This window comes from Mesocricetus auratus, unplaced genomic scaffold (genome assembly GCF_017639785.1).
Source record: "Mesocricetus auratus isolate SY011 unplaced genomic scaffold, BCM_Maur_2.0 Super-Scaffold_6723, whole genome shotgun sequence".
Taxonomy (NCBI): domain Eukaryota; kingdom Metazoa; phylum Chordata; class Mammalia; order Rodentia; family Cricetidae; genus Mesocricetus; species Mesocricetus auratus.
The window spans coordinates 4,123,217-4,148,733 of record NW_024429183.1 but is presented as its reverse complement, the minus strand read 5'-3'; the positions used below and the strand labels follow the sequence as shown (position 1 = coordinate 4,148,733).

Below are 25,517 nucleotides of genomic sequence, written 5' to 3'. Positions count from 1 at the left end.
CCCTTCTGAGCTCTCCAGATCCAGGTCCGGCTGCCAGTAGATGGGCAGGTGCAGTGGGCAGCCTGTCATTCAACCCAGACTCCAGCACCTGAGGAAAACCGCACGCCTTCTCCGCCCTTAGGCATCCGTTGTGGTGGGCGAAAGCAGGGCATAGCTGACCTTGACTGCTGGGAGGGAGAGCTGGGAGGGAGAGATGTCTGAGATTAACAGGAGTGGAAAGATGAGTGAGCTTGGCAGAGTTCCCCACGGGAGGAGGAAAGTACAGGGGCTGCTCTCAGAAGGTCAGGCTGCACAGGTGACCCCAGGAGTCTTATCAGAAAGAATCTGGCCTTTCTGCTTACAGTAGTGGGGGCTTTTGAATGGTTTTAATCAGGACTTGGCAGCTGTTCACACATTCATATTCATGCCAGACTTTAGTGGCTCAGTGAAGACAGCAATCACAGAGTTGTATATTTAAGACCTGACGCTCAGGCTGAGGAGATGGTTCCTCAGCTAAGAGCACTGGTTGCTCTTCCAAAGGACCCAGGTTCAATTCCCAGACCCACATGGCAGCTCACAGCCATCTATAACTCCAGTTCCAGGGGTCCATGCTCTCTTCTGAGCTCTGGGGTCACTGTGTGCGTGTGGTGCTCAGACATACATGGACAAAACACCCATCTACATTTTTTTAAAAATGAAGATTAATTTTTAAAGTCTATCTATTTTTATTTTATGTATATTGGTGTTTTGGCATGGGTGCTGGGTTCCCTGGAACTATAGTTACAGGCAGTTGTGAGCTGCCTTGTGGGTGCTGGGAATTGAACCCAGGACCTCTAGAAGAGAGATCAGTGCTCTTAACCACTGAGCCATCTCTCTAGCTCCCAGATTAATTAAAATAAAAGACCTGACACTTGTCTAGCATGTGCAAGGCCCTGGGTTCTACCCCCACCACATATCACAGGATTTATACATACATACTCTTAGCCTGAGGTTGACCCACACCCCTCAAATTTCACCAATACCTGGGCATGTCAGAGAAAGAATTGCACCTTCCACCCCTTGTCATCTTCAACAATTTACACTGAGGCATGACTTCAATCCATATTAACATTCAACCAGCCAATCAACACAGGCTTGTAAGTATGAAGTTCGAAGCTGCTTTTAACAGGGCCGGAAAGGTTTAAGACCCAGCCCATGGTGTTAGATGCCTGGCTCGTTCTCCATCCCTGGCTGAATAACACTTTGTCCCCAGGCTTGCCACAGGTACTTGTGCTTGTCTAGCCCAGTGCTCCTGGCTCAGGGTCTCTCACAAAGTGGTGCTCGCATTATGTGCAGGGCTGGGGACTCACCTGGAGCACTGACTTCTAAGCACTTGGGCTGTGGCAGGCCTGTTTCCTGGCCACATGGTCCTTCCCACAGGGTTCCTTCTTACACAGCAGACAGACTGCATGGTGGGAAAGACTGAAGGCAGACTTAGAAGAGCCACAACTTATACTGAGAGTGAGGACTTACAACTTCTGCAATTCTGGGGAGGAAGCCTAGGCTCAGTCCCCTCCACAGGGAAGGGATGACACTGCTTGAGTGACTACTAGGGGACAGAGGTGGTAATTAGGGGCTCCCTCAGGCTGCCCTCCTACAGTGTCAGGAAGATTTCCAGCCAGATGTGGTACATACTTGTCATCCCAGCATTCCAGAGGTGGAAACAGGAGGGTCTACAATTAAAGTCATCCCTGGCTCCATAGACAGCTCGGGGGAAAGCCTGGGCTACATGAGGCCCTACCTGCCTCCCCCCGCCACAAAAAAAGACAGAAAAGAAAGGATGATTTCTTTAGCTGAAGTGATTCAAAGTAAAAAAGGCTACACACACACACACACACACACACACACAATCTGATCAGAAGTTCCCTAGTTTTGTGATGTTTCCTTTAATGCTATTGTTTCTGGTCTCAGAGTTTTTGAGCACACTCATGCCGAGAATGGCCATTTCCACATGTGTGTCCAGAATACGATGTCAATATGCAGGAGCTTGCTGGTTTAAGGTGCTCAGTCTCAGGCCTGTGACACCTGGTGGCAAGCAGACTGTGACCCATAGCTGCAGAACTGGCTTGGCCACTTGCAAAGAAGGAACATCTGGACTGCAGAGATGGTGTCTCTTCAAGGAACATCTGGACTGCAGAGATATTGTCTCTCTTCACTTCAGTCTGGTGTGTTTAAAAACTCACTCCCAGGCTGCTTGCTGGTGGCAGGCAGGGAGCAGGAACAAAGTCACCTGCTTGTAGCTGACTGCCCCTCTCTGCCCCTCTTACCTCTCTAGCTTATACTTGAGAATCCCCAGCTATGGATGTCTCCATCCCCCTGTTAACAAGGTGTGGTGAGACTGTTGTTACTGGTGCCACCAGGGCCGTGCTTATCAGGCCAATCACTGGAACAGATTCCACTTAGTAAGTTCTCAGGAAACCTGAAAGTCCTGGGTAATCAGTCCAAAAATGCCACCAGGGCATCTGTCTAGTCCTAATGCCACAAGCCTTGTCCTGAAGGGTGAAGAAGCCTTCAGGATCTATACAAGTGAAGTGTTTGGTGTGTGTCTAGGGGGAAGGGGTGTAGAGCTGGGGGGCTGGGGCTCCTGAGCATGCTCAGTGAGAACAGAATTATCCACCAGATAGATGGGTGTAGTCTGTTCTACTCTCCACCAGGGTAGGAACTTGTCTGTCTCACACTCAAAGCTGCCTGGTCTATAGAGTACCTAAGTGTTTGAGCTCTTCCTCTGCCCTGACAATGACCAATTGAAATGAGAGCTGGCAGAAAGTGCAGCCAGGGACCTAACTGGGACAAAGGGGGCCTTGGCCAGTAACCCTGACGGAGTCAAGGGCTAAGGGTTGCAGTAACTGGGTAAGGTGGAAGTGAGTGGGGGCCCCATCAGGCCCCCAGACTGTCACATGGGGTGCCAGTAGGAAGAGGATGGTTTGGGTGTCACAGGCTGCCATTCTTAGACTTCCCCACTCCCAGTGATTCCTGACAGAGATCACTTTGGGGCATTACCATAGGTATGGTATTTGGTGTGAGAGCAGAGCTGGCTACCTAATTCCTGGGACTGGGTGTGAGAGAAAAATGCAGGGTCCCTATGCACAAAGGAGGAGAATGTTTTCCTGTCTCCCATCGTCATGGCATTCACAATATTATTTCATTTATTACTGTGTATATGGGCACAGCACACTTGTAGAGGTCCGAGGACAACTTTGTGGAGTCGGTTCCATCTTTATAAGGGTTCCAAGCTTGCAATGCAGGTGCCTTTACCTACTGAGGCATCTCATCAGCCTCAATTTCCTAACAAATTTGATTAATGGACAGGGGCCATGCATGCCATGGCACATATAGGAAAGTTAGAGGACAGCTTTTGGGAATTGGGACCATGTGGGACCTGGGGATTGAACGCCAGTCATGGCAATGGCCTTGCCAAGGGTTTTGACTGCTTCTTAGTGTTGTACCTTGTAGATACCTACATGGCGTATGCAGAGACCCCAGAGGGAGTGAGGTGGGTGATGGGAAGTGGAACCCTGCATGCGCAGAGCCACCCATCGCCAAGCTAAGCATGTGTCTTTGTCGCCATAGACCTCTGTGTGGCACAAACTTGAAGGTAAATCATGATGGTTAGCATGCATCAGTGAGCTCCAGGTGCCACTTCTTCTCCCATCCCTTAAGAGCTGGGATCTCTGTGCACCTGTCCTCTCACACCCAGGAAACTACAAAGTGGGACATGCCTTGGATTCCCTCTGGAGAGGAAGCACAGCAGTGGTCTGTACTGAGAGGAAGGGGGCCGGTTGTGGTGGCGCACGCTGGTAGGATTTGCTGAAGGAGGCAGAGTCAGGAGGATCACAAGAGGAAGGGGAAGACTAATAGCAAAGCACAATGGTGGCCTGCGATGCCTCAGGCTGCACTGGGCAGCCCCTGTGCTGCTTTTAATTACATTTGTGTATTGTTTTTGTGCATGTGGAGGTCAGAGGACAACTTGTGGGAGTCAGTTTTCTCCTTCTACCATCTGGATCCAGGACAACAAGGACCTTTACTCACTGAGCCATGTCACCAGTCCCGTTGCAGGGCTTTTGACCTGTTCAAAACTGGGAGTGACAGCAGGGAACCCAGCACCATGCAATGGGGCCTGAGGCCACTATGGCCTCCAGAGCTAGAGGGCTGGGGTCTTTCCCTGGCCTTCTGCCTGCTTCCTATCTGCAGGACCCAGCTGGGTGGGTCCTGCTCATGGTGCAGATGCTCTGGGGTGGGCCAGCCTACTAGAGGGAAGAGAGCCCAGCAACGCACAATTAAGTGTAGACGGGGAAACATGCCTAGGACTTGTGATTCTGAAAACTTGCAGAAGCAAGGTCAGTGTAACATGATCTCTGAGTATGAGAATATGGCCTGGGTGGTCTGTCCATCACCCACAAGACCACTCACGTATTCCCCAGGATTCATAAGTCTTTGCTTCTAGACAGATCTAATGTGGGAGTCTCGTGGGTGTTGGGGGAAGGAGTACTGATCTGAGACCACCCCTGACCGGGATCCCCATCTGTAGTACCTGGCAGTCCGGCCCCTTCTTGACGTATGACAAAGGAGGCTGCCTCATCTGGTATATCCTACTGTGTAAGGAGAGACTTGTCATAAGAGTCAATGAGAGTCAGGTTCACTCCCAGGCTTCTGGGTTCTTCCTTTGCCCCCTTCCTAGCTCCTCATAGCACTTAGGCAGCACAAGCAGAGTCCGCATGGACCCTGCACACCCATGGACCTTCCCCCAGCACCCATTGTAACTAAATGGAATGACCAAGATGCTGCACTGATTCCGAGCAGCCCTGGGAGCATGTGAAGAGTGCTCCAGACCTCAGACACGGGCACCTACGGCAACTCCGGCGCACTGGCTCTGCTGGCCTTGGTGGCTCTGGCACTCCCTGAGCCATGAGACCCACTCAACAGGCCAGCAGCTTCTCATTGGCTATACATCACCCCCTGTGCTCCCTCTCTGGGGTGAGGAGTCAGCAGACTGCCTGTCCTACTATGCAGTGTCTTGAGGTAGGTCCCATGAGGGAGGGCAGAGCCTGACAGACAAAGCCTGGTGCTTCTGCTGTGACACAGATGCTCTCTGCAGGGGTGGAGCACAGAGAAATGAGCTTAGCATTTGACTGACACACTCCTGGGTCACACTTCATGCAGGCCATAGAGCCCACAGCCTGGCCATGGGGGCGGATTCCTGGGAAATTAAGTCAGTCTTCCTCCTCCTTGATTTGGGAGGTGCCTGCTCCCCAGGAAGCCTTGTGGGCTGGTCCCCTCTATGTCACTCTCCCTCTGGTTTCTGAAGACTTCTCACAGCTGTCCTCAATCCATCCCCAAGTATTAATGCCGTGAAATTTTGGTGTCCTGACGTCTCTGCCCGGGCCCACTGTTATTAATTATTGTCTCGGAACCTCCTGGAACTGAATGTGACTCTCTGCTCCCTCTTTTTCTTTCCATTCCTCCCCCCTTTTACCCTTTGTATACCTGTAATTTTTTTCCTTCATGAACCGACAACAAATCTCAATGGGCACAGTGCCACACCTCACCCCCACCACACATTTTGGTCTCATTCCACCCCCCCCCAGGCACTGCTGGTTTGTCACTGTGTGACAATCAGGCTGTGATATGCAGGGATGTTCTGGTTCTTTCTCTAGACTGCTCTAAAGGCTGTGGGCTATGTTACAAGATACCTTGGCTGCTTTGCTGTAGACTCTATCACTACACCTGGCCCTGCGAGACCTTGTGTAATGTCTTCATGTCCCCATGCCTGGATCTACCCTCTGTACAACGGGATAAACTATGTACATCAGAGGTGCCTCCTGAGGAAGAGTGATTAATCATAGGATTAAACATTTAAATCATTAAATAGTGATGAAATATTAAATAAGGAGTGAGCATTGAGGGCGCCACCTGCGGGCAGTTCGTGTGTATGCAGGTGCAGGCACCTGTGTGGTTGTCAGGACCCAACCTCGAGTTCATTCCTCAGACACCATTTTTCTCTCCCACTTGGCATGAAAATTGCCAAGTAGGCAAGGCTGGTCGGCCAGACAGCGATCCACCTGTCTCTGCCTGAAGCCTTGTGGTTTCTGGAACCTGAACTTGGGTCCTCACACCTGAAGGCCATCTCCCCAGTCCCCATTGTTCCTCTTTAGTTACAGGACAGAATATTGCATGACTCTGACTGTACCTTTTCCCCACCTACAGAAAGCCATCCCAGTTGCTCCGCCCTGGTCTCCCCAACCCCCCCTGAGTCCTGCAGCACTGGTAGCTAGGTACACATTGCCCCACCACCTGGCTAGTCTTCCTTTTTCCGTTTTGAACCCTTAGAGAAAAATCCCCATGACAACCAGAGGTTCCAAAATGTCAGGAGCTTGTCTAGAGTGAGACAACCTGCCTGGGAGTTGGAGGGAAGTCCTCTGTCTTCTAAATTTCACTTCTCTGTGCTGCTGGCTAATTAATCTCTTGGGCTATTGAAACAGGCTCTTTCAAAACGTTTTATGCAAATAGCCCCTGGTACTTGGACTGACTATCAAGTGAGTAATCCAGTCATGCTTCCTGTCTCCTCCTAGCCAGATGATCCCAGCAGTCCAGTGCTGCTGTAGCCAGGGATCTGAGCTAAATGCTCCCAAAACCAGGGGTCAGAGACCTAGCATCACTGAGGTTTCGGGGTCAGATACTGCCCCACAGGGAGGCCCTTGGCTTTGCAGGAAGAGCCAGGAAGGTTTTTCCCAGGGCTAGAGGAATCAAGCTAGCCACACTGATCCACTGATCTCCAGAAATGAGGCCCACAGAAGTGGCCTCAAGACAGGCAGGCAGAACCTGAAGCCAGAAGCATGACTCTGCTTCCAGGAATACAGGTGTGGTACTTCCTGCAGCCCTTTCCCTATCATCCAGGGCTCAGCCACTTCCTGCTGCACAGGCCACAGCAGGTCCTAAGGAAACCCACCTTGCACAACTGAACACGGAATGCATGGGTGAGATGGAGGCCATCTCTGTCTGAGAGGCAGGGAGGTAGCCTGGGGGGCCCACTGTCCAACAGAAAGGGAGGCTCAGTCCTCACTCAAAACCTGCCGACTGTGCCACTGAGGTCTTTCGATGGGGGGGCACCACTTTCCCCTCCAGCAAAGTGGTCACTGCACATCATCAGCTAGCCTAGCCTTTGGTTAGTTAGACTTGGGAACTGGGGCATCCAGAATTGACAGCTGTGCAGGGCCAGGTGTGCTCAGGGAATGCAAACTGGGTCTGCAGCTACAAAGGGGACTGTTAGGAGACCATGAAACAGACATGAAAGTCCTCTACCGGGCCCTTGGAGTTAACACGTGGCCATGCTGACTACCTTACCTTCATGCTTGCCACCCCCATTTGGGCACAAATTACATGGTGATCCATTGCCCCCAAGCACTTGAAGACATTCATTCCTAATTACAGGGAAGTCCTTATAGTCCACTTACACCACCACTCAGCCACAGGCACATTCATGTGGGACGTGGACTCACCCAGGTCTGGAACCTTGTAGATTATACATTCTGTGTCCCCTGTATATGTAATGGTTCCTTGGGTTTTCCTGGTCTTTGAAGTGCCCAGAGTTCTTAAAGAATCTTTAAGATTCCAAGCTCATGACTTTGTGAAATGTTTCCCCAACTTGGGTTGGTCTGGTATTTCCTCAGGTAGACACTGGCTCCTTTCTCCTGAGGACCTCATGGAGGGCGTAGTGATAAGTTCCACTCTCTGCACTGTCAAGAAGCCTGAGGTGGTGTTGGCTTACTTGCGTGAGTGCAAAGGCCAGAGCTTGATGTTGGGTGTTTCCCTCCATCCTCCACTCCGCTTTTCCGGTTTCTCACTGAACCTGGAGCTTGCTGGTTCAGTTAGATGCCTCTGCTTCCCCGGCACAGGGATCACAGACATGTTCTGCCGTGCCTGGCTTTTACATGGATGTTGGGGGCATTGAACTCAGATCCTCATGGTTATGTAGCCAGCCCTTTACCAACTGAACCATGTCCCCAGCGTCCTTGTGATGCTGTCTGTCCCATTGCTGGTGGTGGCATCCCCTATCCTCAGCTGTAACTAATGTGTCAGTCACTCTCTTAAGTCAGGCTGCATGGGCGATGCTTCTCTGACTACAGACGTCATGGAGTGATTTCCTAACCCTCCTAACCAGGGAAAGCGTCCTCTCCTCCCCAGCCCTTAAGTCATTCACACCTGTGTGAACACATGCATTCCTGTTTGTTTCTGTCAATGTCTGTCCTTGTCAGCATTCCTTCCAGCTTGCTCTGCTGCCCAGACCTGGCTTAGGAGACACCCTTCCTAAGGCCTCCGTGCCCTCCCAGCCTGCCCCAGAATCAGATGCTGCTGCTGAGATAGGAAGAAATTCTACACTTACCTCCCCAGCCCGGGAAGCAGCCCTGGCTCCTGGCTCCTGGATGTGCATTTTGCTTGGGCCACTGTGTCAAGAAACAACAACAATAACAAAAATCTATCTCGATGTTTGCCTTTGGTAGCGGGAGGAGGGGTGTGTGCATGCACACACTGTTGGTCTATATTCAGTTTTGTGTCTGTGCCCATATACACCTGGACATCCCAATCCAATAAATCCCTAACAGTCCGTGTCTGCCCGCTGAGTACTTCCCTGAGAACACCAGTCACCATGGTTATCAGGCTATTTATGAGTCATATAATCTCCCTGTGTGTGAGCAGTCTCCTCTCCTGGTTAGTTCCTAATTATATTGGCTGCCACTCTTGTCCCTGCCTATGCTGTTCCTCTTGAATAGCACACATAGTGGGTCATGGTCTGTCTTGCTGAGAGTTGGCTTCTCCCTTAGGCCTTGTATACATGTGCACACACTTACATGCGTGTGCATACTCTCTCACACACGAGAACATACATGCGCACATGCACGCATGCAAGCACATGCACACACACTCTAGACACCATTGCAGCCCAGGAAAGGTATTCTCTCTGCAGTCTTGACTGCGTGTTCTTGTTAAGTTCATGTCATAGGATAATACACTATGATTTAAGAAAGCCATAGGCTTTCCTGAGGGAGGCCCAGGAAGCAGGTAGGGAACCAGAATTTGAATTCTGAGCAAGTGGCTAGCCTGTCTATATCCTCAGCTGCCTAGGTTGTTGCATTGAAAAAATTTTCTTTGACACTAAAAAGTACTGGGTGGACCCTACTGAGCTCACTTTACAACAATCTGCCCCTCCTTTCTCTACAGCACTTAAGCTATGGCAAGTGACCTGCCTCTCAGGACGGACAGTATCTGAGGCTCCACCATAGATTCTTCACCCTGCAGCATTCCCTCTGGGCCTGCTGGAGGAAAACGGAGACTTTTCACCTGGAGCCCTTTCCCTAGTGAACAAGGTCTTATGGCCACTAGGCATTTCTTCCTGGGGAAGCCACTGTCCCTCTCTCCATCCCTGCCCCCAAGTCAGCCAGGACTGGCTTCCCCTGCTTTGAATCAGTAACTCTTACTTGTAACTCAAGACTCACAAAAGCACAGAAGCACTTCCCATTGTCCCTGCTTTCAGCTACCAGGGTTTCAGACCCAAAGACTATGTGAGTCTACTGGATTCTGCCGGAAGTGTCTCTTCCACCTTCTTTCCTCTGTGTTTTACATGGGCCACCTTTTGCACAGTGGCCCGCACCTCTAATTTTCCTTTTCTATCTCTTGTTAATAGTACCACTATTTGGGTAAGATTCTGTGTAAGCGTCCATTATAGCTAAATGTCTGCCCTAGAGACTAAAATGCCTTGTATGATATAACAACATAAACAGGACACAGCCTACATGCAAGTTCTTGCAATCAGCTAATAAATCAGGATGCCAGGTTGCTATACGGTGATGGGATGAAATGTCCATAGCCCCACACAGCGGCAGAGTGACCTGCCATCACTGGTAGAGAAACAGCCACTCTCACAAAGATAACAGGAGGACTGGGGTCCCTGGGTGTGACACTTTATGGGTTTGTGAAGCAGGCAGAGCAGATCCATGTGCAAAGCAGTCAGCATGTTTAATCTTTCTAGACGGTGTTGCATGAGAGAGGACCCAGCGGCAGGAAGATTCTGGGAGCTGTAAGTTTCTATCCTTGTTCTGAGGGTGCTCACTCAGACATGCACGCATGTGCGTCTCCACACAGCTGTGCATGACTTAAACACATGACTATGGCAGGTATACGTCAATACACAGTTCACATCTCCCTTCAGGGAACTCGGGAGGTCACTGGGTCTCTTTTCAGGGGCATCTTTGCGCCACACGGTACAGTGGTCTCACGGTTAGCCAGCCAGCCTGTAGTGAGTGTGTGTTGACGCCAACCCAGAACCATTATGAACAGAACTGTGCAGTGTGGCTCTGAGAGGACCCTCTGTAAGAAGGGCCTCTGAACAAGACGTGAGCAGAGCATTTCCCACTCAAATGATGCCACATGCTCTGCAGTGGGGACTGTCCTGATTGACCCCCCACAGCTGTGTGGGAGCTCTCCCCAACACCAGTGCCAGTGTGTGGATGTCCTTGGCTTTATCATGGGGCTTGCATTCTTATTATATACCCCTTTCCCAGTTTTCACAAAAGAAAAAACCAAAACAATGGGCAGTCACCTTCTCCTTTCACAGGTCAGAGACCCACATTGTTTTGCTAAATTCTTTGTCTTGGGGCTCTGCAGCAGTTTTATCTTTGGAGTCTGCTCCAACTGTGTGTTACACAGCCCAGTCCCCTTTCTACTTGGGACTTGAGTCTATTTCTTATCTTAGTTTTATCTTGTACTTAGAAAGCCCTTTCTCACTCTGCCATCCTAAGAAAAGGCAAGCCTTTGCTTCCTCCTGCACTTGGATGGCTTTGTCTTTGTCCTGTGTTCTTACTTGTTGATTTAAGTGAAGGTGCTTGCGTAATTTCTTGGCACAGCTCAGGAACTGTGGTCTCCCAGGCAGCGGGCAGGGCTCTCTGATTCAGGAGGAAGCCAGAGAATAAAGGAGCAAGCCAAGGAAGCATTGTTAGGGTAGACTTGTGCCTCCTGCAGAGGCCACAGCACAGGCGTTGGCCTCTATGGGGATGAGGGTGGTGCCAGCATAAGGGGCACCCTGCATTGTGAATGCCACTCCCTGCCTGTTCCTGTGCCTGTGCCTTTTGACTGTCTTTCTGGCTGTGCATGCGCTGTTATGGCCACTAGACCCCTCCCTTTCTAGTATCAACATTTGAGGCTGTTCTCATCTTCTCTCCTTTCCACAGCATGCCGGAGCACCTTCCGTTTTGCATGTACTATTCCAACACTCCTATATACGTTGGATGATGGCACTCCTCTCCCATGAGGCCAGTGGAGAAGTGTGGGAGGCCTATATGGGCCAGCAGGCTTGTGTGTCTGGGTACAAGGAGGGGCCGGAGTCTGGAGCTCAGCAAGCAGGTGATGACAAACATTAGGGTACCACTGCTGCTTTAACATAACACCACACACTTCCATCACTACGAGCTACACCCTGGTGGTTGGGTCTCACAGGTAGAAGGCAGTCTGACTAGGAGAGTTCCTTGTGAAGGTCGAAGTGGGGGGAGGCTCTTTCCCTGCCCCTGTCAGCTGAGGGAGGCCACCTGCTGTCCTTAGCTTGGGACTCCTCCATTTCCATCACAGAGTTCAATGACTCCATCAAGGCAGTACCATGTTGTTAATTTTTTAAAAACAGGACCTTGCTCTGTGGCTCACACCAGCCTTAAATTCTCTGCAATCCTCCTGCCTCAGCCTCCCATGTGCTGAGATGTCAGATGTATGCCACCATACCCAGATGGACTAATGTTTTCTTAGTGGATGTGAGTCTCTGGCAGTACCTGGTTCACACACACATGCAGAGGAATTCCTGACCACTCATCTCAGTGTCAGAAGGACTGGGCCTCTGAGCTCCTGTTTGCGAAGCCTGGCACTGTCTTCAGGACCCTAGTTTCTGAAAGGAAACCTGCTGCTCCCTCATCACCTGTGTTTGGGCTTTCTTGAGGCCAGGAACTGCACGTGGGTCTTCCTTCTCCCTTTCTTCAAGAGCCTATTGCAGCTCTGTAATGTCCTGCTGTGACATATGCTACTACTCAGAGGAAGAAACTGAGGCAGGGATCCGTTTTAACAAGTATGTAGGAGGAATTCCTGTGATACCAGTCCCAGAACAGGATAGAGATCCTGGGATCTCAGTGACACGGATAGGATCCCTGCACTGGACAGACAGGGAGGCTGTACCCTGCTGCCCAAATGCTCCCTCTTCCCTGAGCTCCAGGCTGTCTGTTGAATCTGTGTCTTCCATGGGAGATCACATTTGTGCTTTGTGGTCTCTGTTAGACTCAGTTCCAGCCTGAGCCTGCTGTTGGGGAAGCTTCTCTGAGAAGTCTCAGGGTCCTGGACTGTTGCCTCAGGGTCCCACATGGCTGTTTGCTGCAGGCAAACAGTACTCTGGGGTCACAGAGGAGGCACAGAGGCGGGGAGGTCAGCTATCATTCTATGATATGAAACCCACAGAGGCTAAACCTCAGAGAATATGAGGCTGTGGCTGCAAAGACTGCAGGGGGTGGGCCAGTCACCAAAGTCAGGCTAAGAGAGATGGGTGTAAGCCGGGCGGTGGTGGCGCACGCCTTTAATCCCAGCACTCGGGAGGCAGAGGCAGGTGGATCTCTGTGAGTTCGAGGCCAGGCTGGACAGACAGCCTCCAAAACAATACAGAGAAACCCTGTCTCGTAAAAGAGAGAGAGAGAGAGAGAGAGAGAGAGAGAGAGAGAGAGAGAGAGAGAGAGAGAGAGAGAGATGGGTGTGTCCTGAAAGCAGTCAGGATTCGAGTGTCTCCAAGCCAGAGAGGGGGTGTTTCAGTGTCACAGGACACTGTAATTGGGAAGTAAGTGTGGCATAACCAGAGGCAGAGGTGCAGATGTATTCACCCCCAGGGCTGTCTCCAGTGCAGGGGGAGCAAAAGTGAGGGCTGGATGGGGCCTAGAGCCTAACAGCCCAGCGTTGCATTTGCAGTGAGCTCACTGTTGGTGTGGGGATATTTGGGGAACCACGGAACCTGGCGAGAAGCCATGTCCTCACTGCCATACTCTAGTTATTGGTTAGTGGCATCAAAGGCAGAATCCCATGAGTTGGGTGTGTTTGGCGGTTCCTATGGACAAACGGGCCACTGGGAGCTAACTTGCATTTGGGGTGTAGCGTTGGTGAAAACGGAAGAGGAACTTGGACTCCATCTCAGCTAAAGGAAGTTGTTAGCGCCTCTGCCCCTTCCGCCTTCCCAGTTCCTGGTGATGGCTGAGAAGGAAAAGATGCTATCATGTCTCAGTGCCACAATTCTGAGAAGAGCATTGCAAATCTCTTGATGTGTCCTGGCACTGAGATCCCTCTGTTGTCACAGTATCCCAGGCCCCCCAGGTGTTTGATTGCCTGGGGCTCTAGGCACAGGTCCTCAGGCCCCTAGGACCTAACGGCGGCCTCTACCACTTTCCTTAAATTATTTACAAAAATTCATGGAACTAGGCTGTGATACCACAGGTTGCCACAGTGAGGGGGAGGAGGTGAGGACCAGCTTTTAAACATGTAAACCACCCTGATCTGTCAGCCTAATCCTATTAAAGAAGTTTGTTTCATGCACCTGGACAGGTCACTCAGATGTCAAAGTGCTTTGATACACAAATGTGAGGGCCTGAGTTCAGATCCCCAGCGTCCACATCTGTAATACAATTGTGACCTAACCCAGGGCACAGGTGTGCATGTAGAACCGAGTGGAACCTCAGAGCTCACTGGCCAGTCTAGACAATAGTTTGTTCCAGGTTTAGCGAGGTCCTGACTCAAAAAAAAAAAAAAAAAAGTGGAAACAATGATAGAAAATACCAAGTGTTGGCCACATGTATGTGCACACTACACACACCACATACACATACCACATACACCACACATATACTATACACACTCACTAGACTATAGTAATAATAAAAGAAAGAGTTTATTTCCAAGCAGATGTGCCCATAATAGCCAATGATTATAAATAACTCCCACATGCCCCTAGCAGGAGGGATGGAGCAGAATCTACGCATGCTTCTGTGGAGAGAGCAGTGTGGCACCCTGCACACTGTCACTCACATGGAGAGAAAGCACAGTCAGAGGGTGCTGGGCACATGACCGGTTTCTGTAGAGTTCACACTGGAAAAAAATGTGGGTGGTTGGTGAGTGAGCTTGGGGACTAATGCCATCTGCCTCAAGATGTGGAAGAAGATCACGTGGGTAGGCGTGTGTATTTAGGGCATGCATGCGTCGTGCATATGTGTCCTGCTCTAACCAGAGACCTCTCAGCAGAACATTCCATGCTCAGCGGCCTCGCTGCTCTCTCCACAGATTGATGACCAGGGTGAGCTGAAAGCCATCGAAAGAGAAAAGAGTGTCGCAGCTCTGCCGCCCCGGGAAGCGTGTAAATGCAGCAAAGAGGATTTGGCCAGAGCCTTCCATGTAAGAATTGTGTTTGAATCTGTGTTTATTACTTTTCTCCTTGTCTTGACAAAAGTGCCTCCCAAAGGCAGCTTAAGGGAGGGTCTTTCTGGCTTCTGGTTCAAGGTGCAGGTTGTCCTGGTGACAGGAGCGTGAGGCAGCCGGTCACCTGCGTCTGTGGTCGGGAAGCAGAGAGAGACAGATGCTGGTGCTCAGCTAGCCCCCCCCCCCACTCATGGGTTGGTGCTACCCATATACAGGATGGGCCTTATCTCAGCAAAACTGCTCTAGAAATGCCCTGATAGACACACCCAGAAGTGTTTATGGGAAGCCTAACTTCTGTCACGTTCATGAGAGGACCCATCACACCTGATAGCATTGTGAGGTAGTTTGTGGGTTAAGAGAAAGTACCACGAAGCTGTTAGTGTAGAATGGTTTGGATTTCCACACAGAATCTCAGCAGTGCTGCTGCCCCTAGGGCCAGTCCCTGTGATCCCTGCTAGAGACCAGTTCCTTTGGCAGGCAAAGCAATGAGAACTGGAGTGAGTGACCAGCATGATTAGGAAGTCACATGGCCCAGGCTCCTCCAGGTTTTTGTTGTCATGACTTAAACTCTTCACCATGCCTGCCTCTCACTTTTTATCTTTTATGACATGGACTGCCAGTAATGGACTCTCACGAGTGCCTAAGGGAATTAGAATTTGTGAGCATTGCAGGAGAAAAGCCAGCCCTGGCCTAGGAGTCTGCGCTCTGGGGCCACAGGATGGAGCCAGCATAATACCTTTAGATTATGTTACTTGGAACACCAGCAAAAATTATGGTACATGTGTGTATGCATATGTGCACGCATGTGTATGCATACATATGTGTGCATTGGTATGTTGTATGCATGTTTGTGTACATATGTATGTGTGCATGTGCATGTGTGTACAGGCATGTGTGTGCATGTGTATATGTGTTACATGGATATATGTGTATCTGTACATGGGTATTGTGATTTATGTGCGTGTACATATGTGTGCACATGCATGTATGCACATGAGTATGCATATGCATGTGGGGCTATGTGTACCTAAATGTATTGTAGGCATGTGCATATGCATATATGTACATTTGCATGTATATACATGAATGTATACATGAAGCATATGTATGTCACATGGACATTGCGTGTCTGCATAGGTATAGGGGTATATGTGTGTGCATGTGTGAACGTGGGAATGTACATACTCATAGTTCATCTTGCTCTTGGAAAAGGAAGTCCAGCAGGGAGAGGGCAGCATTCTCACTAAGTTCTACATGAGCACAAACTCACTGACATGATGACCACACAAACTGTCTGTGTCTAATGATTTTGCTAACACTGGAGGGCCTGTGCTAGCATCTGGCATGGGGCATGTGATACAGTTACTTCAGCCACTTCCATCTCCCAGGGAATGCCTGTTTTGTTTTTAAGATGTAGTTTGGTGATGACATAAGCCATTTGGGTTTGTTGTTTGGATTTGGTTTGGGGCTGTTTTTGTTGTTTGTTTGTTTTAAGACAAGATTTCGGTATGTAGCCCAGGCTAGCTTTGAACTTCACAGCTTCCAAGTAGGGCTGTCACAGGCTCTCTTCACCATTTATGTGCTGTTTTGTTTTGGTGTCTGAATCAGTGTCTCATGTAGCGCAGGCTGCCTCAAACTCACCCTGTAGCTGAAGCTGTCCTTGAACTTCTGGTCTTCATGACTCAGTCTCTAAAATATTTGGATTAGAGGTGTATACCACCAGCCCAGGATTTAACTTTTTAAATGAATGTTTTGCCAATTTTCGCCAACAGCACCGTTATCTATCTCTGGAATTCTGCTCATCTTGCAAACCTGGGCTCTGTCCTCATGAACAGCAGCCTCCACCTCCCTCCTTCAGGCCTCACAGCTCTGCTTACATCCTGCTTGTATGAGCTGCACAGCCTTCTCTTAGGGACAGGTTTATCCCCCTTAGTTCTGCTCTCAAGGTCCACCCATTAACAAGCCTAGCAACAAAATGATCTCTCTTTCTGAAGTTATGTAGCCCTGTCACATGTCTACACGGCATGGTTTATCCATTCACCTCAACAGATATGAACTGCCACCTCCTTTTGACAGTTGAGACCCATGTTGCACCCAGTGTGGGGTTGTAAGCACCTCAGCGTGTCCACTTTCAACGCCTTTGGGCCTGTATAGTCAGAGTGGAATGGCTGGGTCCTGTGGTAACTTTGTTTAATATTTTGAAATTCTGCTAAGTAGCAGCTACATCCAAGGTTCTCTCCCCCTTACTATTGTGTGTGTGTGTGTGTGTGTGTGTGTGTGTGTGTGTGTGTGTGTGTACAAGAGCAGAGGCATGCATGCAGAGGCCAAACATCTTATACTTTGAGGCGGGCTCTCTCCATGGCCTGAGGTTCACTGGTTGTCCTCATCTGTCTGGCTGTTGAGCCCCAGGGATCTTTCTGTCTCTCTGTAGTGCTGGGATTGCAATCACACACAACCACACCTACCCTTTCTGAGTGTGTTCTAGGATTGACCTAAGTCCTCATGCTTGCATGGCAAGCATTGACTGACCCATGCTCCTCACCACCAAGGCTTTTCTTTTCCTTTTTTCTTTCTTTGTTTATGTTGGTTTTTTCAAGACAGGGTTTCTCTGTGTAGCCATGGCTGTCCTGGAACTTGCTCTGTAGACCAGGCTGGCCTCCAAATGCCTCTACATGCCTCTGCCTCCCGAGTGCTGGGATTAAAGGTGTCTCCACCGCCGCCCTGTTTCTGCACTTCTACTCTCCCAAATCCAGTTCCATTTGCTGACACTGTGACTCAAGGCCATTGTGGGTTGACCTGCGGGCTTATTGGGAAAGAATAAGACATTGTTTCCCTCCCTCTCTGTCCCAGTATCTCTGAGCCAGTACCTTCTCCATGGATGAGTCTGTTTTCCTAGTCCCCACAGATGTTTGCTCTCTCCCAGTACTTGTGATTTTTTTCCTTTGGTCCTCACTGGACTTAGTGGTGTGCTTACCCTACACCCAATATCTCTTTTTAGGTGGACCTGGACAGTGGCCTGTCGGAGATGGCAGTGGCCCAGCGCAGGTTGGTCCATGGCTGGAATGAGTTTGTCACTGATAACGTTGAGCCTGTGTGGAAGAAATACCTGGATCAGGTAGGGGCAAAACGCCCTTCTCTGTGTTCACTAGAGGCTCTAGCCAGGAAGGGCGGGCCAAGCAGTCATTCTTTAAATATTGATCCTGGATGTCCTTGGACAGGTCCCACCTGGGGTGTGGGGTGAGTACGTTTCAAGATAAACAGTCCTGTCATTTTGGATGCTCTGAGCCTCCAGCAGGAATCCTACATAGGTGTCTAAAGATACAGGTAGCCATGGCCTTGACTGGCAGTGATGGCCACTAGGGACCCTTGACAGGCCAGGCGCCATGCCGAATGGTAAGTAAATAGGTAGTGTTACTTTATTTTATCATCCCCCTAAAGCCATTTGCAAAGGGAGAGAGCATAGTAGAGAAGCAGGAAGTCTTTGCTTGGCACATAGCTTTGCTAGAGGAAGCAAAGAGAGACACGGATGCCCTGGCAAACTGGCATTTCAAAAGGCCAAGGAAGAAACAATTGAGTAGAAGTGTGCTTCAAGAAATTATAAAAGGGAAGTTACTGTCGGGTTGGGGAAACAGCTCAGTCAGTAGAGTGTTTTTGCTGAACTCGTACAAGGATCTGAGTTTTGCTTCTAGAATCTACTTTTTAAAAGCTGAGTTTGGTGGTGTACAGTTGAAATCCCAGTACCAGGGAAGTGGGGACAGGTGGATTCAGCCAGCCTAACCTGCTTGGTGAGTTCCAGACTAGTAAAAGACACTGTCTCAAAAAGTAAGGAAGGTGGGCATACCCAAGGAACAAACCCTGGCTGCACACACACACACACACACACACACACACACACACACACACACACACACGTTTTCACACTTCCCCATGGTCCTGAATTTCAAATTTACCCACTCATCTTGGATGCAGGGCCCAAAGACACCCAGAAGTAGGCTGTGATGCAGCCTGTCCCTGAGCACCCGCCCATCTCAGCTGCTGAACTTGGTGCTGGTCTGGTGCTGCCGGGCGGTCTACAAGTCAAATGTCTAGCCACCGTTAGGAAAAGGGGAATGGTCATGGCTGCCAGTTCTGTACTTTGCCCCATGATCAGGCAGAGATCTCTGGCACCAGAGCCATCCAGGTAGATAGTCATTCTCCCTCCCTTTCTCACTCCAGGCCAGACCTCCTCTCTTCCTGTTTAAAGACTCCCAGGCTGCCCTCTGATTGGTTCTATATTTAAAGCTTTCTTAATTGATTGGTTCAAGGACCAATCATGTAGTTCAGGTAGCATCCTCATCTCTCCTATGGCCTTCATCCTGATCATCACTCAGTCCTCAGTGCCCTGCATTGGCTGTTTAGCACCAAAATTGGCTCATAGGCCCAGAAGGTTCCTGAAATTCCATTGTGCAGGCTATGGAGGCTCCTGGAAGTTAAGTTCTGAGGATGGAGACTTAGACCAGCTGAGGTCAAACAGCTCTGTCCCGTTTGCCTTCTGCTAGGTGCCAGCACGGTCTTCATTTCTTCTGGGGCCTTCCGCCAACCTCGGCCTTGCCTAAGCTACTTGGAGACTTTGCTTGCACACTGGAGGCTCCCGGCAGCATTGGTCAGGACCCCCTGACAGTGGGGGAGACCTCTTATCTGCCCCCTCCTGTGACTGGTGGGCTGGCTTTGCTTTGGGCAGCAGGTCCCCTTAAATAGCTTGTGAAGGTCTGTGGAACATGGTGGGGTCTGGAGAGGAAACATTGATATCCTGTGGCATTCCTCTTAGGAAGAAGGCTGCAGCCTTCTGGATGAATCTATCTGTACTTTGACGTAGGTCTTAGTCTTTGAGGGGAGCGGGTCCCTTCTCCTTGCCAGGAGACTCTACCCCATGTGTCCCACCCAAGTGCCAGAGCTTGTAAGTACCCCACTGTGTGGTAGGATGCTCTCCAGAAGAACCACCCATTCCTATCCCTTCCCACCCCACCCCCACCCCCCAGGAAAGAGAGGAAGAGTGAGAGAAAGGGAGAGGAGAAAAAGGAAGACAGCATGTCTGCAACCTGGGAAACAGGCTTCCAGAAGTCGGAGATGGCTCCAGGTTGTGTATGAGCCAGTGGTGGAGCCAGGCAGGAAAAACCAGATTTCTGAGTTCTTGTCCACCACACAATACCACTAGACCCTGTGCTGGGTCATGAACAGACTGCAGCTCTAGGGGTAAGGGTGGGGTTCATCCCTTCACCTGTCACACCAGCACACACTGAAGTACTTCTGCCGAGCTGTGGGACACATGCACTGAGCCATATTTCCTCTTGCACCTTGGCCATTGGGAAGCTCAGAGGTAGAGATATGCTTATTGATCCTTCAGGGCTCTCCCTGGTCTCCTTGCTGCTCTTTGACTCTGCTTCTGTGTTTGTACTTCTCTTCGGTTCTCTGCAACATGAGCCATCATGATGTTGGGGGACAAAGAGCAGCAAGCGGAAGTTCTTGAAGGAATCTCTGGGACATCTGACCCTGTGTGACACATGTGCACATGTGAGGGTTAGAGGTCAGCCTAAGAGGAATATCACTAGAATCCCCAGAGATTATCACAGGAGCAGCATGACTGTGGCCCACAGGGTGAGGAGGGGTCTGTTGTGGCAATAGAGGAGCACTTGGTGATGGTTGCCAGGATGGGCATCCACCATGTATTCCAAGGAAACCCCTGAGGGGATGAGGTGTGGTCAGGCAAGAAAAATAATTCAGAGTCAGGGCCTGGCCTGGGTGGAGCAATGTCTGGAGCATCCCAGAAGGCTGTCCACCATGGACTTCCTATAGAAGAGGATGGAGCAGCCCCTCTTCCCAAGCCCTTAGCCACCGCAGGGAGGATGGAAGCCCAGCCTCCCGTGAAGGTCTGAGCTGCCCATCAGCTGCAGGTGGGAGCCTGTGCTGGCCTCTGTGAAATCAGACCTGTCCTGTTGTTCATCTTCCAGTTCAGGAACCCCCTGATCCTGCTGCTGCTGGGCTCAGCCGTGGTGAGTGTCCTCACCAAGGAGTATGAGGATGCCATCAGCATCGCCCTGGTGAGTGACCGGTGGCCGCGGCCCCTGGACAGAGATCCCCAGGGATGTCCGTGGCTCTGCAGCCTATGGTTTTTCAAAACTTACTATGGTTGGTGTACACGTGTACACATGTGGGAACACATGTGTGCACACATGCAGAGGCTAGAATCAACCTCATCTGTCGTCTCTCAGGACCCACTCATCTTGTTGTCGAAGACAGGGTCTCTCACTGGCTCAGAGCTCACCATGCAGGCTAGGCTGGCTGGCCAGGGAGCCCCGGGGACCCACCTGTCTCTACCTCTCCAGCACTGTGCCTGGCTTTTTACCTAAGTTCTGGGACTCAAACTAAGGGCTTCATACTCACAAGGCGAGCACACTGCCAACTGAGCCCTCTCCCTAGCCCTGTGGCCAGTTAGTGGGCAAGAAAAAGTGTGGAAGTTTGTTGTGAATAAAGAAAGAAAAGACAGGTTAAAAACAGGCAAATCCACCATTTGCCCCTCTGCCAGCACTGAGGGGTCTTTGTGGCATAGGCAGCCCCAGTATAAAGGGGTATGTTTGGGGGCAGACTGTTTTACCCTCATCTCTCCTCCCTATGGGATCTGAGTGTGTTAGAAAATGCAGTTACTCCTCTTAGTTACTTTTCTCTCTGCTGCAATTGAATACCAAAAAGAGGCTTTATTTTAACTCAGGCTTTGAGAGGGGTCAGTTTAGCAGGTGATGAAGGCGTGGCCGTGGGATCGGTATGTGGCTGTGGCTGCAGAGGAACGAGGAAGCCTGCTCACATCTAGGCAGATCAAGAAGCAGGACAACAGGGGCTGGAGAGATGGCTCAGAGGTTAAGAGCACTGGCTGCTCCTCCAGAGGTCCTGAGTTCAATTCCCAGCAACCACATGGTGGCTCACAACCATCTGTCATGAGACGTGGAAGGCGTGTAGGCAGAACATTGTATAATAATAAATGAAATCTTAAAAAATAAAAAAGAACCATGATATAAGCTTCCACTCTCCCCCAGCCACCCACCTACTCTCTCTAGCTAGGTCCCCACCTGCCAAAGGTTTCACAGCTTCCCAGAACAGCACCATTATTGGGGACCAAATATTCAAGCCCATGAGCCTATGCGAGGTGTCTCATATCCAAGCCACAACGTCTGTCCTTAACCCATCATTGTCTACAAGTGACTTCACCTTTCAATTTTTTCTCATTTGAGTGAGGTATACATTAAAACCGATAATTTTAGTCAGGTATGATGGTGCATGCCTTCAATTTCAGCACTCTAGGCAGAGGCAGGTGGACCTCTGTGAGTTTGAGGCAAACCTGGTCTACACAGCAAGTTCCAGGACAGCCTGGGCTACATAAAGAGAGACTGCTCAAAAAAAGAAATGGATGGTTTTAGAAGGAAGAATTCAGTGGGATTTTGCACATTCGTTTGATCACCTCTGTCCAGTTCAAAAGCTCTTTCATTGCCCTAAAAGAAACCCCATGCCATTGACAGTCATTTGTACCCCATCCCAACGCCCCACCCCTGTGCAGCCCTGATGGCCTCCACTCCACAATGGTCTCTGGGTGTAATCACTCCTGTGTCTGACCCTGTGGATGATTTGAACAGCTTTCAGTCCACTTGTTTATGTCCATGCTCATCCACACGTGGAGTCCAGCATTTTCTGCTTCTCTCTGGATACTGGGGCAGAGCTGAAGGGAGAAAATGTCAGGCTATAAGGGAACATGTCTGTGTCACATGATGGCACGATGAAAGTGTGTCTGCAAAGAAATCCAGAAGGGATCCCCAGTGTGGGAGCATTGGGGAGTGGGATTTGGTGGTTTTTCTGATATTGGACAGGGGACACTTGACTGCTTTCTGAGTTTCTGCACAGAGCAGCTGATTTGCAAAGAGAACTCTCAATGTGTTCTTTTCTGTTGGTGCTGTACCTTGCACATGCAGGACAAGTGCCTTCCCCTAAGCCACGATCTCAGCATGTACTAGAGGATCCTAGACAAGGACTCAAGACCTGAGCCCCCCCACACACACACACATGTGCAGTCCTCTTTATAGGTTGAGACACGGTCTTACTAAGTTGTCCAGGCAGGCCTCCTGCCTCAGCCTCCTGAGCAGCTTGGATCACAGGCCTGCACCTCTGGGCTTGGAGTGCAATGCGCTTTCAGAGCCCCTGGGCTCCGGTAGTTGGCTCTGGCCTCGCACTCACTGGAAGTCATGCTCACATCCTCCCTTCCCGGCACCCTGTCTTCCAGGCCGTGCTCATCGTGGTGACTGTTGGCTTCATCCAGGTGTGTACATCCTGAGATCCATCTGGGTGGGGTCACCGGGACATGATGGGCACTTGTCGGGGTTCCCACCTTTGAATAGCACATCTCATGTGCTTCCTGCCAGGAATACAGGTCAGAGAAATCCCTGGAAGAGCTGACCAAGCTGGTGCCTCCAGAATGCAACTGGTAAGCAGAAACCTAAGTTTTGATTGAAGGTAGGGACCAGGGGCGCCTGTGTTTTCAAAAAGAAGTTAAGCCCAGGGCAGTAACAGGCCCAGAACACCGTGTGGCTGTGGCAGGACTTTGTGTGGAGGGATATCTTAGTTACTGTTCTATTGCTGTGAAGAGGCAGCAATAGAGTTTATTTGGGGTGTGCAGTTTCAGAGGGCGAGTCCGTAATCACCATGGTGGGGAGTATGGTGCAGGCAGGCATGGCGCTGGAGACCTAGGTGAGAGTTTACACGTTGATACAACAACCGTGAGGCAGAAAAGGAGAGAGCCAAGTGGGATGGTATGGGCTTTAGGAACCCCCCGCCCCGCCCAGTGACACACCTCCTCCAACAAGACCACGCCTCCTAAGCCTTCCCAAACAGATGTGTAAACCGGTACCGCATTCATGAAACTATGGGGGCCATTCTCCTTCAAATTGCCACAGGGTGCTCTCTGGTTGACTCAGCAGCTCTGGACAGCCTCTTGCCAGCCCACACGTTCCTCCCTTGCCATTTACCATCCCCAGCTCCCATTGATGATATTTAAAACAGGAAACAACAAAAGCACCCGTCTGTCCTTCATAGCATGTCAAGCTAGTGCAACATGCAGCGATAGAAACTTCTAGAAGTGTCCTCTCTCCCACCCTGTGCAGTGTGGGGTCACTAACCACGGGTGCCTAACAAGAACTCCAAGTGTGACTGAGGAGATGGAGTCCTCATTTTCTGTTATTTTATTTGAGTTTATTATTGAGTGTGTAGGCCAGGTGGGACACTTGGACAGAAGGGACTCTAAGTGCATAAGGGGCCAACTTCAAAAACAAATTTTGACATTTACTTGTGTATTTGTGTGAATATGGTTGTCAGAAGACAACTTCGGGGAGTGAGTTCTCTCCTGGCACGTGATTTCTAGGGGTCAGATGCCAGTGGTCGGGTTTGGCTCCGCTGAGTCATCTCCCGGCTCTAGGGCCAGCATTAAGGACCTTACATAGGCTTCACAGTCCACCTCTGGCCTGCGAAGAGGCACAGGAAAGACCTGCCCTTCCCCCACCCCCAACCCAGCTGAGGGTCCTGAGTGTTGCAGAGTCCCCTCGGTCCCTATGCTTCTCAAAATGAGGACTAGAGTCCCCGTGTGGCCTGAGACTCAGACACTGGGCTCAGCTTTGGGGCCTGTGTGAAGTCTGCCGTGCTGAGGACACAGCTGGTGTGTAACAATGAGGTCATCCCCGTGGGAGGAGGGAGGAGGCTCAGCGTCCTGTGAAGAAGGGTAATGAGCTGAGAGACAGGATAACTGGAAAGTAGCTGCTGTTCCCTGGGCGACCACTGCCCAAAACATGCACATCAAATCAGCAACAGCCACAGGGGTGTTGCAGTGGTGGGGAGAGACAAGGACAGCTCCAAACAGCCCATCAGACAGCCTGGATATGACGCTGGAGGGAGGGAGGACGTTGAAGGGAGAGCCACGCAGCAGCAGGGGTGTGCCTGGTGCTCTTGGCTACGAAGAATGGAAAACTTAATTACAAAGGGCACAAGGAAATGACATTGTGTCACAGAAAGGGATTGGGGGGGTAGTCTGACAAGGTGCCATGGGCTTGCCTCCTTACTTTGCCATTTTGGGGTTGCTGGCATCACACTCTGACTGGCTTCCCTTGTGGTGCCAATATGGCTGCCACAGCTCCAGACATCACAGACACAAAACTGTGAAAGTCCCACTGGAGGGACTGTGTATCTCTCCAGAGGAAAGGAAACCTCTCTCGCAAGCTCCAGCCAGCATCTCATGTCTCATAAGCTGGAGCTCTGTGAAGTATTCGTGGTCTAAGTTCCGTCACAAGCAAGGATGGGCCACTCTGATGATTATACCACATGTTTATAACTGAGTAAACACGTGGCTGTGGAGAAGGATGGAGGCCTAAGCAAAATCGTGTTCCCTGCCAGGATAAAGGGGACGCCTACTCTAACTGTCAAGGTCTATAAAGACACTAAGACCACAAAAGCGGGTGTGTTTAAGACCTGAATGGAGCCAGGAACAGCAGCAGGTCAGGTGGCAGATTGTGGAGTTGCCTCCAAGGCCATGAGGAGCCACTGGAGTGTTTGAGGGAATGAGGGAAGTCATCCTAGCTCTCCCTGGCTGCTGGCCAGCTGAACAGGAGGCCAGAGGAACTGAGAGAGAGGGCATTGCAGTAGGAACCTGGTGCCCAGCAGTCCCTGATTATCCCAGAGCAGGTGGCTATGCACTGAGGAGGGCCAGGTTTCCCAGGAATGGAAGCTGCCAAGCCCCCCACCCCACCCCCATGACGTACTTCCTTCCTGGCTTCCTGTTCCCTCAGCACCAAAGTGTGTTTTCCTAGGTGCCATTCAGAGGCCATAAAGCAGCTGGCCTCCAGCAGCAGAGGCTTCCAGAGGCAGCAGCCTCATTTCTCAAGCAAGACCCAGGGCTTCTCAGTAGCCATCTGCCTTCCCAAGTAATTTGAGCTATAAGAGTTTAAAAAACAGAACTATAA

At 50.5% G+C, this 25,517-nt stretch overlaps 1 protein-coding gene across 1 annotated transcript in view; it reads left to right on the top strand.

Moving 5' to 3' along the window:
- Atp2c2 (ATPase secretory pathway Ca2+ transporting 2) overlaps positions 1-25,517 on the top strand; it is a 57,032-nt gene that overhangs the window by 2,848 nt on the left and 28,667 nt on the right. Inside the window, exons 2-6 of the mRNA XM_005073089.4 lie at positions 14,359-14,469; positions 17,492-17,608; positions 20,481-20,570; positions 22,796-22,831; positions 22,935-22,996. Coding sequence (XP_005073146.2) covers positions 14,359-14,469; positions 17,492-17,608; positions 20,481-20,570; positions 22,796-22,831; positions 22,935-22,996 — 416 coding nt within the window. The remainder of the gene's footprint in view (positions 1-14,358; positions 14,470-17,491; positions 17,609-20,480; positions 20,571-22,795; positions 22,832-22,934; positions 22,997-25,517) is intronic.